At 38.3% G+C, this 15,645-nt stretch overlaps 2 protein-coding genes across 2 annotated transcripts; both read right to left on the bottom strand.

The window, feature by feature from the left end:
• Positions 1–6,008: 6,008 nt before the first annotated feature.
• Positions 6,009–7,875, bottom strand: LOC128777236 (keratin-associated protein 21-1-like). The gene has a single exon (XM_053903155.1). The coding sequence runs from the start codon at positions 6,813–6,815 to the stop codon at positions 6,366–6,368; it is 450 nt and encodes a 149-aa protein (XP_053759130.1). The 5' UTR covers positions 6,816–7,875; the 3' UTR covers positions 6,009–6,365.
• A 5,154-nt stretch (positions 7,876–13,029) lies between these two features.
• Positions 13,030–13,381, bottom strand: LOC109260478 (keratin-associated protein 21-1-like). Its single transcript, XM_019438710.2, has one exon. It carries the CDS (start codon positions 13,371–13,373, stop codon positions 13,032–13,034), a length of 342 nt encoding a protein of 113 aa, XP_019294255.1. The 5' UTR covers positions 13,374–13,381; the 3' UTR covers positions 13,030–13,031.
• Positions 13,382–15,645: the final 2,264 nt, after the last annotated feature.

Raw genomic sequence — 15,645 nt, 5'->3', positions numbered from 1 at the left:
TCCACCGTTTATAACCTTAAGAAATGTCTTTTTTGTTTGTTTGTTTGTTCTTAAGAGAGAGAGAGCATGAGCAAGGAAGAGGGCAAAGGGAGAGAAAGAGAATTTTAAGCAGGCTCCACACTCAGCCTGAAGCCCTACATGATGGGGCTCGATCCCACGACCCTGGGATCATGACCTGAGCCAAAATCAAGAGTCAGACGTTCAAACAACTGAGCCACTCAAGCACCCCAGAAATGTTCTTAAGCTAATTGATCATCAAGTGAATACATGTCTGATAGTATGTACCCCATGTATTTGTTCAATCTCTATTAATTGAACTTTAATGAAGAAAACACATACATCCAAATCCTGAGAAAATTGATTATCCTAATGCAAAACCAACTATACTGTGATTGAAGCATTATACAACAAATTGTTTCTCAGAATACTATATTAATTCAATAAACATGGGGTAACATATATTCAATTCAGTAATTATGAAAGCCAACACTTATACCTATAAAACTTCTGGCTTGAAAACATTTTATGGTTTCAATATGTAAAACAATTGAGATCCTTATTTCAATTTTGGTATCACCAAAAACATTAACATCATAGGAAAACAGGTTATGTTGAGACTGTGACTGTCTTTTCATATATTCAGAATTTAAAATCTTGCAACTGGAGAGCTAAGTGAATAAAAATGTTAATTATAAAATATCTATCACTAATTATGGAATATGTCTCAGAGGGTTGTGTGAATAAATGTATCAATTAATCTTTTAAAGATTTGATTACTGCTTTCTCTTTGCAACTTCCCATAGAGCAAAGAAATTCATTCTAACAAGTTTTTTATAATGGTTTATGTTGCGTGAATTGCCTTTGAAAATATTAAGTCTGAATCACCCCCACAATATTGGGAACATATTTTATCCACATTTTCATACAAAGAAATTGATTTTTAAGGAGAAATTACATTACTAGACCAAAGAAACAAAGCTAATAAGTAACAAAGTGCTATGTCATTCTGCATACTTACCGCTCGCAGATGATCAGTTCATCTGTCTTTGAATAGTTACAGTAATGATGTCTGTTTCTCAAGGCAACTGAACTGTTGTGACCACATTATATCTCATAATCTCTCAGCAATCCGCAATGAGTAGATCTTGATATCCCTTCAAGAACTAGACTATTCATCATCATATTAATCCCTGACCACCGTCATGAATTCTTTTGCAAATGCTTTACTGAATCTGGTCTCTCTCTTTTCCCTGCTCTGGGGATCATCTGTACAAATTCACAGAAATCTGGAAATACTGACTCAAAGTGAAGGCTTCAAAGTGTACCTCAAATCAAAACGCTTCTTCCTGTTTCTGCTACAGAGTGGGGCATTATTTTTTTCTGGCTTTCCTGACCATATCATCCTCATTCAGGCTGCCTGAACCTCACTTTAATTCATTCTTTACTTATAGAATCACTAAATTTCAAAGTAGAAGTGAATGGAGTGAATCAATTAATTAATCTCATGTTCTGAATGCACAGCTTTGCTCACTTCTGCAATAAGAGGAGATCCAAACTCTTGAACAACTTCTGGGTAGGGATGCCTATAAATCTACCGATTACAGGGTACCTAGATGGCTCAGTTGGTTGAGCGTGCGACTCTTGGTTTTGGCTGGGGTCATGAGTTCAAGCCCCACATTGGGCTCTATGCTGACAGTGTGGAGCCTGCTTGGGATTTTCTCTCTCTCTCTCTCTCTCTCTCCCTCCCCCTCCCCCTCTCAAAATACATAAATAAACTTAAAAAAAAATTCCTCTAACCATTAAAAACATTTCTTGTGAGGTCTATTTGTCTTTAAATTCTACCCATTGGCTCTACTTCTCTTTAGTAGAAACATGTACAATAAACCTAATTTTCTGCCTTTACGATAAAAAGGCTTCTGAAATATACAGAGAGATATAAGTGAAGAGAGAACATGATAGAGAATCACAGACAGACTCTTACACATAAATACAATAAACAATAAAGATGTACCACCAGTCATTGACAAAGGATGGACTGTTTAACAGGTGATATTGGAGAAAATGGCTCAACACAGTGAAAAATAAAGCTGAAGCACAACATATAAAGATAGACTCCATGTGAATTAATTATCTAAAAGGAAAATGCAAAACTTGAAAGTAATAAAATGTGGAACATCTTTGACATAAAGGTAAAATAGGTCTTCTTAAATAAAGCTTCAAAATCACAAACCATAGAGTTAAAAATTTGTGTTCAGTTATGCACACTATGAACAAAGACAAATGACGCTTTAGAATAGGCAATGAACTCCAACAAATCAATAAGAAAAAGACAGAAACCCCATTGAAAAAAATGGGCAAAGGATATGGAAGAAAAAAACAAAGTTTGACACATATTTGAAGTAATACAAAATATTCAAAGTTTTTAGTAATCAAAGAAATATAAATTAAAACAAGATGATATCACTTTCATTTATCAAATAAGTAAACATTAGAAGGTTAGATAATACCAAGTTTTAGCATAGATTTGAAAACATAAAAACTATAATTTTAGGGTTTTGAACTGGTGTGGACATTCTAAAAAGTAACCTGGTTTTTTCACTGCAAAGGCAACTGTCCACAAAACAAAGGCAACCCTCTGAATGGAAGAAGATACCTGCAAATAATATACCCAGTAAGGGGTTGATATCCAAAATACATAAAGAACACTACAACTCAACAAAACAACAACAAAAAAAGTCTGATTAAAAAGTGTGTAGCACTGGATGTTGTATGAAAACCAATTTGACAATAAGTTTCATATTAAAAAAATTAAAATAAAATAAAACTAAGCAAATGCCAAAAAAATAAAAATAAAAATAAAAGAAATTAAAAAAAAAAAGAAAGGAGTAGAGGACCTAAATAGACATTTTTCCAAAGAAAATGCACAGATGGCCAACAGACACATGAGAAGATGCTCGATATCCCTAATTATCAGGGAAATGCAAATCAAAACTACAATGAGCTATCACCTCACACCTGTTAGAATGGCTAAAATCAAAAAGATCAGAAATGACAGATGTCGGCAAGGATATGCAGAAAAAGGAACCCTCATGCACCAGTGGTGGAAATGTAAATTGGTACAGCCACTGCGGAAAATGGCATGGAGGTTCCTCAAAAAAGTAAAAATAGAAGTTCCATATGACCAATCACTCCACTATTGGGTATTTACCCCCAAAAATGAAAACACTAACTAGTAAAGATATATGCACACCTTGCTTATTGTAGCATTATTTATAATGGCCAAGACATAGAAGTATCCATTAACAGACAAATGGATAAGGAAAATGTGGAATCCATTTTAGATAGATAGATGATAGATAGAGGTAGATAGAAATAGATAAATGGATATTTGTGTTTATAGCAATTTGAGTTTGGACAGGGCACAACACAAGTTTGTCTTCTAGTTATAGAGGGTTAAGTTTATACTCCTCTGTTTATAACATGTTATTTGTCCACACTGGGCTCTTTTCTTTCTTTCTTTTTTTTAAACCTATTTATTCTCTGTTATTTTTCTTTTATTTTCATTCTCACTCTCATCCCTCATTTGCTGCCAGCCTGTATTTTATGTGCAACCATTTCATTTTATATAATACATTTTAAATCTATATAAATGACATATCTTTTTCTTTTTCCTTTCTTTTCCTTTTGCCTTTCCTTTTGCCTTTCCTTTCTTTTCCTTTCCTCAGATTGTGCCATTTGAGACAACACGGGTGGATCTCGAGGGTGTGGCGCTCAGTGAAATAAGTCAGACTGAGAAAGACGAATACATGATTCCACTCATAAATGGAATCTAAAAAATGAATAAACAAAAAGAAGAAGAATCAGAGCTATAAATATGGAGAACAAACTGATGGTTGCCAGAGGGGTTGGGCAAAATGGGTGAAGACGAACGAGAGATATAGGCCTCCAGTTACGGAATGAGTAAGTCCCAGGAATAAAAGGCACAGCATGAGGAACACAGTCAATCATATTGTGATAGCAAAGTAATGGGACAGATGGTAGCTACATTTGTGGTGAACAAAGCATAATGTTTAAACGTGTCAAATCACTAAGCTGTACCTCTGAAAGTAATAAACATTGTGTGTCGACTCTACTCAAATTTTTAAAAAAGTAACCTAGCCATACACATACCACCTGCCCCGGCAATTCAGATCCTGGGTTGATTCTCATAAAATCCCACAAAGGAACACGTGTTTACTGAAGCAATGTTATGGTAAAGGGGACCTGAGGGCAGTTGTGTGAATCACCGAGATATTGAATGAGAAAAATCGTGTACATGCACTGCGTAGATCTTGTATATACATGGTACACAGAGTACCAGGCAGCAATAGAAATAACATTCTAAATATACACACAACAGTAGAGATGGATCTGTCAACACAAATCATGCTGAGTGAAGGAAAAGGAAAGGAAAGGAAAGGAAAGGAAAGGAAAGGAAAGGAAAGGAAAGGAAAGGAAAAAGGAAAGGAAAGGAAAGGAAAAAGGAAAGGAAAGGAAAGGAAAGGAAAGGAAAGGAAAGGAAAGGAAAGGAAAGGAAAGGAAAGGAAAGGAAAGGAAAGGAAAGGAAAGGAAAAAGACATGTCATTTATATAAACTTAAAATATATAATATAAAATGAAATGGTTGCATATAAAATACAAGCTGGCAGCAAATGAGGGATGAGAGTGAGAGTGAAAATAAAAGAAAAATAACAGAGAATAAATAGGTTTAAAAAAAACAAGAAGGAAAGAAAAGAGCCCGGTGTGGACAAATAACGATATAAACAGAGGAGTATAAACTTAACCCGTTATAACTCGAAGACAAGCTTTCATTGTGCCCCTGCACAAACTCAAATCACTATAAACACAAATATCCATTTATCTGATTTTTTGCTTTCCCCGTCTTTTGTCCTTTTCCACTGATATTCAAGACCTATGGGGTTTTGGCACACACTGTTGGCTGACAGGCAGAACCTCTGTCAACAATTTCTTTTTCCTTACCCACCTTTAGCTGAGAGTGGCCACATGACACAGTAATGGTCCGTAGAGGTGTAAGCAAACGTCTTTTTATCTGGGAAGTGTTCCTCTCCCCCCCCCCAAAAAAAATTTCTTTTTTTTAAATTTTTTTAATGTTTTTTTTTTTTTTATTTTTGAAAGAGTGAGAGACAGAGCACAAGCTGGGGAGGGGCAGAAAGAGAAAGGAGACACAGAATCCGAAGCAGGCTCCAGGCTCTGAGCTGTCAGCACAGAGCCAAATGCAGGGCTCAAACACACAAGCCATGAGATCATGACCTGAACTAAAGTTGGACACTTAACCGAGTGAGCCACACAGGCACCCCAAAGACAACATTTCTTTAAAAAGTCAATGCTGCTCACCTTTTGTCCTTCCTGCCTTTTCCTGAATGGAATACGAACATGACACTGGGCATTTACAGAATCCACTTATGGTTTTGGGGTTTTTTTTTAATTTTTTTTAATGTTTTTATTTATTTTTGTGACAGAGAGAGACAGAGCATGAGCAGGGGAGGGGCAGAGAGAGAGAGAGGGAGACACAGAATCAGAAGCAGGCTCCAGGCTCTGAGCTGTCAGCACAGAGCCTGATGTGGGGCTCGAACCCACAGACTGTGACATCATGACCTGAGCTGAAGTCGGACGCTTAACTGACTCAGCCACCCAGGAGCCCCTTGGGGTTTTTTTTTTAAGTTTATTTATTTTGAGAGGAAGAGACTGCAAGGGGAGGGGCAGAGAGAGCGGGAGAGAGGAAATACCATGCAGGCTCCATGCTGTCAGTGCAGAGCCTGACTCAAGGCTCCATCCAATGAACCATGAGATCATGACCTGAGCTGAAATCAAAAGTTGGATATTCAACCCACTGAGCCACCCAGGTGCTCCAATCAATAAACACACTTATCCAAAGTTGTGGTCACCCATATTTCTAGGAGGACACAAACCTTGAAACCAATGATGGCTGTGATATAAAGAAAACCAGACTTCTCAGTAAATAAAATATTTTATTAAGAAATTGCTATTTTTGCTCCATTTTAGTATACTCCAGTTGGATAATCCTCCTGTGCTTGTACAAATAGCCACAGTACAGAGACAAATATATAAGAATTTACGATTGAAAAGTGATCAGAATAAGATCTTCTCTCTTCAGTGATGTGATGAAACTACTTGGTCTCCATCACCTGCAAAGAGCTTCTTCGAAGTGTAGGCAGGTTCTTGACAGACAATAATAATTCTTTGCTTTGCAATGAAGTTCATGGATGGGGAGATTCCAATTGGACTTGGACTTGTAGCGATCACTTCAAAGGGGCAGTACAAGGAATATCATCTGTACCAAAGTGGTTAGTAGCCACAGCCATAGCCGCAGCCATAGCGGGAGCTGAACCCACAGCCGTATCCGCCTTTGGAGCCATATCCACAGCCAGAGCCAGAGCCACAGCCATATCCGCAGCCATAGCGGGAGCTGTATCCACAGCCATATCCACCTTTAGAACCATATCCTCGGCCAGAGCCATAGCCACAGCCAGAGCCACAGCCAGAGCCACAGCCAGAGCCACAGCCATAGCCACAGCCAGAGCCACAGCCATAGCCACATCCAGAGCCACAGCCAGAGCCACAGCCAGAGCCATAGCCGCAGCCATAGCGGGAGCCATAGCCACATCCAGAGCCACAGCCAGAGCCACAGCCAGAGCCATAGCCGCAGCCATAGCGGGAGCCATAGCCACATCCATATCCACAGCCACAGCCAGAGCCACAGCCGCCACAGGAGTTTCCGTAGTAGTTACAACACATGGTGTTGGGAGGTGAGTTTTCAGTTGAGGTGTAGGAGGATATTCTGAAGTCTGGATACCACCTCCTCTTCCAGGACCTTTATATACTCCCAGGGATGTATGGCTCATACCTCACATGGGCTCTGCTCTCTCATTTTACAACTATTTGCCTAATATTAGCTCACCCTGTGTACAACAAGTTTATTTAAACGCCCTAATTTACTTGCTAAACTAGGAATTTTCTAAGGCCTTAAAACCAAATAAAGATACATTTCCTAAGCACCCAAACATATAAGACCATAATTTTCACTTCCATAATTGCATTTCATGACCATGACATATCGCATCACCAAAATATGTTTGACCTATAAATATAAGTTTGGTTGGGGTTTTTTTGTTGTTGTTCTTTCAATACCTCAGAAATCATCCACAAAACACAAAGTTCTACTCACTACTATTAATATCCTCTGTACCATCATCATCATCATCTTCATCACCATAATCATCATCATAGCATCTTGGTGTCTTTTTTACCCTTTCTTAGTATTTTGTTTTTTCCATCATAATCATTCTGAAACACTTCTCATGGATTTTGCGCAAGCAATTAAATATTTCAACACGTTATAGCCTCTCTTGGAAACATTCTTATTCTCTCTGGAGGAGTGCGAGTCTATCCCAACCTTTTCCAGTCAGGTTATTACATTCTCTTCCTTTTTTTTTTTTTTTTTTTTTTGTATTTTGTTGTTGTTGTTGTTTGTTCTTTTGTTGTTGTTGTGGTGGTGGTGGTGGTTAAAATCCTGATGAGTACATTATTTAATATTTATTATTTAAACAGAGAGCAAACTTTTCCAAAGGTTTCAATTTAGAGCAAGAAAAATGCCTTGGTTCAACAACTTCTTTGTTAAAGTCCATTTCTTTAAAAAAAAAAAGTGTTTATTTATTTTGAGAGAAAGAGACAGACAGCAGGGGAGGGGCAAAGAGAGGGAGAGAGAGAATCTCAAGCAGGCTCTGCACTATTAGTGAGGAGCCCAACACAGGGCTTGATCTCACAAACTGTGAGATCATGACCTGAGCTAAAATCAAGAGTCAGACACAACCGTCTGAGCCACCCAGACACCCCTAACATCCAGTTCTTAAACATAAGTCTGTTCATAAATTTTCTCACACTGCTCCCATCTTTGTACTATCTATCCATACTTCCCACTAACATGTAGCCACTCAATAATTAATTCTTCCAGGCTCTGCAATATTTTTTGATTTTCTTCTCACCTGTCTTCTCTGACAAACAATATTTTAATCATGATATTTACCTGTACTGCTTTTGTTGGATGCCTTTCATCATGCCATTAATAATAGTGACCTTTCCATGGTATTTATTATTCATCCTTACTTTTAATTTGATACCCTCTTTTACCACCATTTCCCTTATGCATGGGCTTCTGGTCCAGGACCTCTCTCTCATTAACAATCTTTCCTTGCTTTTCCCTAAGTTTTGGGCTTCTTGTGGTTACTTTATCCTACATCTTTGCTTTTCACCTTATACACTATTAAATCTTATCTGCTGCCACTGATTTGACTACTGTAAACACACAGATGACTCCTAAAACTAAAGACCTCTATATCAGTCTGATTCCAATCAGGAGACAGAAACCACATAGTAGGATAAACAGAAATTTTAATGTGAAACAAAATTATTAAACCATGATAAAAGAGTAGCTATACGATATGAGGAAATTCTATATGGTACCCTAAGAATGTGAGAGACTACTCAAAAAATTAAAAAAAAAAAAAAACTTGAAAAGATTAGTTCAGCCCACTAGAAAGCAGAGAAGTTCACCGGTTTGGCCAGACCAGGGTAGTTCTGCAGTCATTGACCAAGCAGGAGACAACTCTTTCTGGAACGCAGATGGAAAACAAGCAACCGATGGTGTGGGCGTGTAGAGGGCCTGGGAAGCTCTGGGATACAGGCAGACGGGGGATGGGGAATTCCTGTAGAGGGAATCTGGGTGTCTTTGACGGCAGGAGGTCAACAGGGATTCATGGAGGAGAAGTCTTCAAGGTACAGGTTTCCATACGGAGGGGAGCCAATAAAGATTCTTGTCAGTCTGAGGCTCCGGCATCACTGAGGATCCCTCACATCCTCAACTCTTGACTGAGTAGAGCTTCCCCAGATGTCTTCACATCCACACTACTGAACACCCTCCCCTTCCCTCCAGTGCTGCACCCAAAAAATTCAGAACCACTTCCTCTTGCAATGTCCCAACACCCCCCGCTACTGAGAAAGCTTCATACCATGCTCACAGCAAAGAAAAAAATGCCTAAAGGAATCCCATGTATTATCACAGAGCATCTACTGAAGGGGTAGTTTGAAGCTGAGAGGCAGTAAATTGATGACTGGTACATGTCTCCCCCAAGTTTCAGAGGCTCTGTAACAGAAATAGCTTTCCATGGCAAACAGATCGATTCCCTTTCCGGCTGAGCCACTTGCTAACAATTTGACCAGGGAAAATGTCCTCAGATTTGTGAGCCTCAGTTTTTATAACCTCTAAATTGGAACAAAAATAACTACATGTATTTAAAATTTTGTCAAAATGTCTGTAGAAAATGTATAGGAGATACAAAGAGTATAACACAGATCCTGATGTATAGTGGAGACTCAATACATTCTATTTTTCCTTTCCCCCTTTCTTTGATCCACATACAAGGATTCCCAAATAACAGCAGCTTTTCAAATACGTACATTTACTTATACCGATATATTTATTGTACTAAAATTTTAAGATGTTGTGTAATGTTGCTCTGGTTTCAAGTGCATCTGTGTTAATTAATGTTTTTCATAATAACTTTTCAAAAGTGACCCAACTCCCTCAGAAAACAAGCTACCATGCAATTGGCCTCAGTGCACCTTGTTGGGTGCATTTTAAATCATATTTTTATAAACATGTAGTATCAAACCATACATCACAGGGCTTGGCTTCATAGCATATTTTGAAGATCAGTGATCATAAACATCTATTGAGGTTACAGTCCCCTCCCTTGGGAATAGGCCTATGTATTTAATAGGGAGAAAGTAAATTTCTGCGCTCCCAGAGTTCCAGAGCTTACTATGGAAGAGTAAAGTCAGGTGCTGCTTGGCGGTGTGACCATACTGCAGCTGAATGTTTCAAGAGTGATGAGTAATGTGTCGTTGTACGGGGGCTCCTCCTGATTCACGAGATTATACTCTAAAAGTTCTATGAGAATCACACTGACAGCAAATATACTTTTTCCCTCTTTCCCCTCTTCCTGCTTAGATGTCAATTGAATCTGAGTCAAAATGTGATTTGGTCCAGCTCCTCCCACACGACTAGGCAGTATTCGCTACTGTAAAGTGCTTTATTGGCTGAAAACATTCCTTTTCCAGTTGTCTGTATGTGAGCCGTGAAACCATTTGGTGAAACTATCAGATTGTGAATTTAAAATGTCATTTAACAGAGACTGACACTCAGAAGGGTTCAGTGCCAAATTAAAATTGCATTTCCATGTTTGCTTGATGTGACATATAATCTGTACTATTGTATTACATAATAATATAATAGGGAGATACAAGTAACCTCTCTTTTAATATTTTCAGTGTTGGGGAGCTCTCAATTTATTGTTTCAAACAATCTCATTTTATTGTGAAATCTCTTTTTGTTAGTAGTTTCTATATGATTCAAATCTCTCAGAATCCTCCATGGAAAATTCCTAGTGTAACTTAAGATCCTTGCAAATGCCATATTTCTTTTCCCTACTCCTCCCTAGTATTTTCCCCCATGAAGTCTGTAATGCAGGCTTTGGTTAATATGGAATATTTCTATCTTACTTTGTCTAGTTTTTTTTCATGTTTATTTTTTTCTTTTTATTTTATGTATTTTTTTTATTTTAAATTCCAGTATAGTTAACATATAGTGTTATGTTAGTTTCAGGTTTGCAAAATAGGGATTCAACAATATCAGACATCCTCCAGTGCTCATCACAAGTGTACTCCTAAACCCCATCACCTATCTAACCCACCCCACGACCCACCTCCCATCTGGTAACCATCAGTGTATTCTCTATAGTTAAGAGTTTGTGTCTTGGTTTCTCTCTCTCTCTCTTTTCTTTTTCTAATTTGTTTTGTTTCTTAACTGTCTCTGCACAGTCAAGGAAACCATTGACAAAACTAAGACGCAACCTACTAAATGGGAGAAGATATTTGCAAATGACATAGCCATTTAAGTGTTAGTACCCAAAGTATATAACGAACCTATGCAACTCAACACCCAAAAAGTAAATAATCCAATTAGAAATGGGCAGAAGACATGAACAAACATTTCTCCAAAGAAGGCATCCAAATGGCCAACAGTCACATGAAAAGATATTCAACAACACTCAACACCAAGGAAATGCAAATCAAAATCACAATGAGATATCACCTCACACCTGTCAAAATGGATAAAATCAAAAACACAAGAAACAACAAGGGTTGGCAAGAATGTAGAGGAAAAGGAACCCTCTTGCATTGTTGGTGGGAATGCAAACCGGTGCAGACTTGTCTAGGTTTAAGCTTCTGCTGATACTACAGCCTTACTTTGCTAATATGGTTACTATTGCCATATTACCTCAGCCTCATGCCTTGTCTCCTTCCTATAGGATAAGGTAATAAAATATATTCATTATCTCTGGCCATCTTCCAAATCTATAAAAAGTTTTTCATTTCACTTCTCTCCTATCATTGTTAAGAACATTACCACTTTTTTCAGTGACTCTGATTCTATGCCTTGCAGGCATTGTTTACATTATAGGATCAACACTTTTTAAAAATTAGAATAGGATGAGACGTTAAGAGTCAGCTGAATAACCTTTCTGACACCAAAATCCATTTTTGCCTGTTATGTTTTAAAACTGTCACATATTAAGATGTTAGCCTCCTTTTAATTCCATACATGTTCATCTAATTCTGGTTCCCAGAGCCAGGAAACCAATATTAATCTCTCTTCCATGTAACAAATATTTTAAAATATGGGAAGAAAATGGTGGTGTCAACACAAAGTGCTATGAGGTCCACACTTGTAAGTACCCCCTCTCATAGCCTCTTCCTCCCTTCCCCCCGTCTCCAAACTGCCCTTACAAATTTCCAAGTCCAGACCAGAGACTATACCCCCTTCAATTATTCCAACATGCTCCAAACAAGATACCTTTCTTCCATTCTTCCATAGTCCAATCCACACATGCGCAAACATGGAAATGGTGTGAATTTGTGTTTAGTATTGATATGAAAGATGGAAAAAAGACAGAAAGGAAAGACGTTGCAAAGACAAGAACAAATGGCTGGATAAACCAATAAGTATCTTAAAACAAAATCCAAGCAAATCTTAACACCTTATAACACAAGGCTTTGCGTGACCTGGCCTCTACTCACCTCTCCAGTCTAGATGGTTTCTGCTCTCCTGTCCCCAGACCTTACAGTCCCTAAGCATACTAACCTCCCATCTGCTGAGAGCTTTGCGCCTGTTCTCCCTCCTGCCTCCAACATTCTTCCCCTTATTCTAGCATCTATCCATTTGCCAAATATCAGCCTACTTGTCACTTCTTCAGACTTTTAACCTGATCTTCCTATCTGAAACAGCACCATATTATTTTTTTAATTGGACTTTACATTTTATTTTATATTTTTCTAAGGTGGCTCCACGCCCAGCGTGGGGCTGGAACTCACCACCTCAAGGTCAAGAGTCACATGCCTACCAACTGAGCCAGCCAGACACCCCTGGACTTTACATTTTAGAGCAATTTTATGTTAACAGCAAAATCAAGCAGAAGGTTCAGCTCACACAGTGGTTGCCCAACCTTCCAGGGAAGCCACAAATACTAACGTCGGTGATGAATCTGGCCCAAAGTATTCAATAACTTTCAGGAACAAGTGAAATTTCTGTATTGAAAAAATATACTTTTATCCCACATATGGAGTTTTTATGCTCATGGACAATACAAAACCATAGAATAGGATAACCAAGAATTTACATTTTGAACATAACCAGAATCAAATCTTCTGTCTTCATGTAACGTAATGGCAACATTCATAATTCCTCAATAACAGGTTCTCTGAAGTAAACACAGGTGGTATCCAATTCTTACTTGCATGTAGAGATAATAAAATGAAGCATCTTTTAGGGAAAAATGTTAATCTTGAAATATTCTTCAGAGGCATACAATATTCTAGATATTCTAGGACAATGTTCTAGCAGCAAGAAGAACAGCATTTTCTGTAGCAAAATGGTCGGCAGGTACAGCAGCCACTTCCATAGCCACAGCCATATCTGGAACCATGGCCACAGCCACAGCCAGAGCCATATCCACAACCATATCCACAGCCATAGCCACAGCCACAGCCAGAGCCATATCCACAACCATAGCCACAGCCATAGCCACAGCCATATCTGGAACCATATCCACAGCCAGAGCCATATCCATAGCCACAACCAGAGACATATCCACAGCCATAGCCAGAGCCATATCCACAGCCACAGCCAGAGCCATATCCACAGCCCCTGTAAGAGTTTCCATAATAGTTGTAACACATGGTGGCAGAGGGTGAGGTTTCTGTTGAGGAAAAGAGTGCTTCCAAAGTTTGAATGTCACCTACTACCCTGGAACCTTTATATACTGACAAGGAAGGGCCAGGGCATGTAATGAATTTTGTGATTCATGCAATAAATATTTATTTAATATCTAGCATGTATAAGTCACTCCTGTCAGTTGATAATGAGAGGACTTGATCTTTTCACAGCTATAGCATCTATCTTAAATGAAACAATTATTATAGACTCCAGTTTTATTGGGAAACCATGTTTGTTTTTTGTCACCCAGGAATTGTCTTGAGCCAATTACAAATCTGTCGAGAAAGTTTCCATCAATTATCCAATCATCTGAGCACATGATTCCAACGATATATGTAACAAGGCTCTGTGGAGGGTAGCAAAGTTTAGGTTTGGAAATATGACTATTAAAATAAGCTTGACTAATTACATTGACTAGCTTACTAAATACTACATAGGGGATTTCATTGGAACTTAATGCTGCCCAATTCAGAACCTCAACATTCTATGTTGTAGAGTTCCTATGAATCCAAATACCCATGCATATGATATTCTGATAATTTTACCCCAAGAGCCATTCCTCAATAAATTTTTATCAACTCCAGGTATTCATTTAGTTCAAACAGAACAACACACACACATACAAATACCCTTTAAAGACTGTTGAGGCTCACCTGGGTAGCTCAGTTGGTTAAGCATCCAATTTCAGCAACTTCAGCTCAGGTCATGATCTCATGGCTCGTGAGCTCATGCCCCATGTCAGGCTCTGTGCTAACAGCTCAGAGCCTGCAACCTGCTTCAGATTCTGTGTCTCCTCTCTCTGTCCCTCCCCCACTCATGTTCTGTCTCTCTCTCTCTCTCTCCCTCTCAAAAATAAGTAAACTTTAAAAAAATGTTAAAAAAGACTTGAAATTTTTGCAAATCACGAAATTTCCTTCAGACATTTTAATCTATGTGACCCCAATAAAATTGTGAAAGAGGTAGATAACTTGTAATATGGAAATTGGAGTACAAAGAGGTTTAGGAACCTTACCGAAAGCTCCACAGTTAATACATTACAAAGATCAAGTGTCTGTTCTTCGTTTCATTACATCAAGTGTCCCTTTCTACTCATTAGAGGCTTAAACACTTATTGTTTCTTATGGTGACCCATTTCGCTGTGAAATTACTCTGTTATAAAATCGCCACACACTTTCAAGTCTCATTATTCCCAGTGTCACTTTGGGTCCTAGGTAAAATTTATTTCAGTGTTGTGTTCACAAGCCAGTCTCCTCAAGTATGTCTGAGAGCGCCTCTCGACCTCCTTTCACTTTCTCTCTATAGCGGTCTACTCTTAATACCTACTGGTATGACTGTCTCCTAATCTCTGTTGATATACAGAAATGCTATAGAGGTCACCCAAGTCAACCACACCTCTTACCAGATAATTTAGAGAACAGTAGAGAAAGCCTGTTGTAAGTTATCACACACACACATACATGTGAGCGCCCACGCAAATAGCACCTCAGGACAATATACACTTATTCTTACCAGTCTAAGTGGATCAGAAGTCTAAGCACAGCCTACCTAAGATCTCTGTTCGGGTTTCATGATATTACACTCAAAGTATCAGCCAGGACATCTGAAAAATCTCTTTCTGTGAAACTTGAGTTTCCAGATTTAGCCAGTACGCCCCAAATATTGCATGAAACATACTTAAGAGTTATCTGGTTTTCATCTAAAATTCAGATTTATTCATCTTGAGTTTTATTTTCTAACCCCAAACATAACATAATCACAGGAATGCTATCCAATCATCTTTGCAAAGGTAAAAGGCAAGTTACAAGACCTGCTCACACTGAAGAGGAGGGAAGCATACAAGGATGCATGTCATTAGAGGTCACCTTTGAATTCAGCCTACTGACACCTGTGAATTTATTCCTTAAGTCCAACTAGTGATTACATTTCCTCCAGCTTTGATGATATCTATTGCAATAAGGCTCTAGGCTATAGACCTTTCCTGAAATGTATTACATCTTTTTTCCCCTGTTCAGAGGCTATTTCCCTTTATGATGGACCAACTTCTATTCATCTTTCATATTTCAGCTAGAAGTTTCTCTCTTTCAGAAATATGCCTGACTCTTCTTTGTTTATTCTTTGTCTTGGCCTCTCTTCTGTTTTATCCTTCTGTATTTTTCAAACACCTTTGTTATAATTATATTATAGCAATATTCTGATCTTTGTAGCTTGTAGGGTTTTGTGTATGTGTCTTTTCCA

The sequence above is a fragment of the Panthera pardus genome, unplaced genomic scaffold, assembly GCF_024362965.1.
Source record: "Panthera pardus isolate Hobbes unplaced genomic scaffold, ASM2436296v1 HiC_scaffold_16, whole genome shotgun sequence".
In the NCBI taxonomy this organism is placed as follows: domain Eukaryota; kingdom Metazoa; phylum Chordata; class Mammalia; order Carnivora; family Felidae; genus Panthera; species Panthera pardus.
Note: the sequence above shows the minus strand (reverse complement) of the source record. Positions and strands in the feature narration are given on the sequence as shown.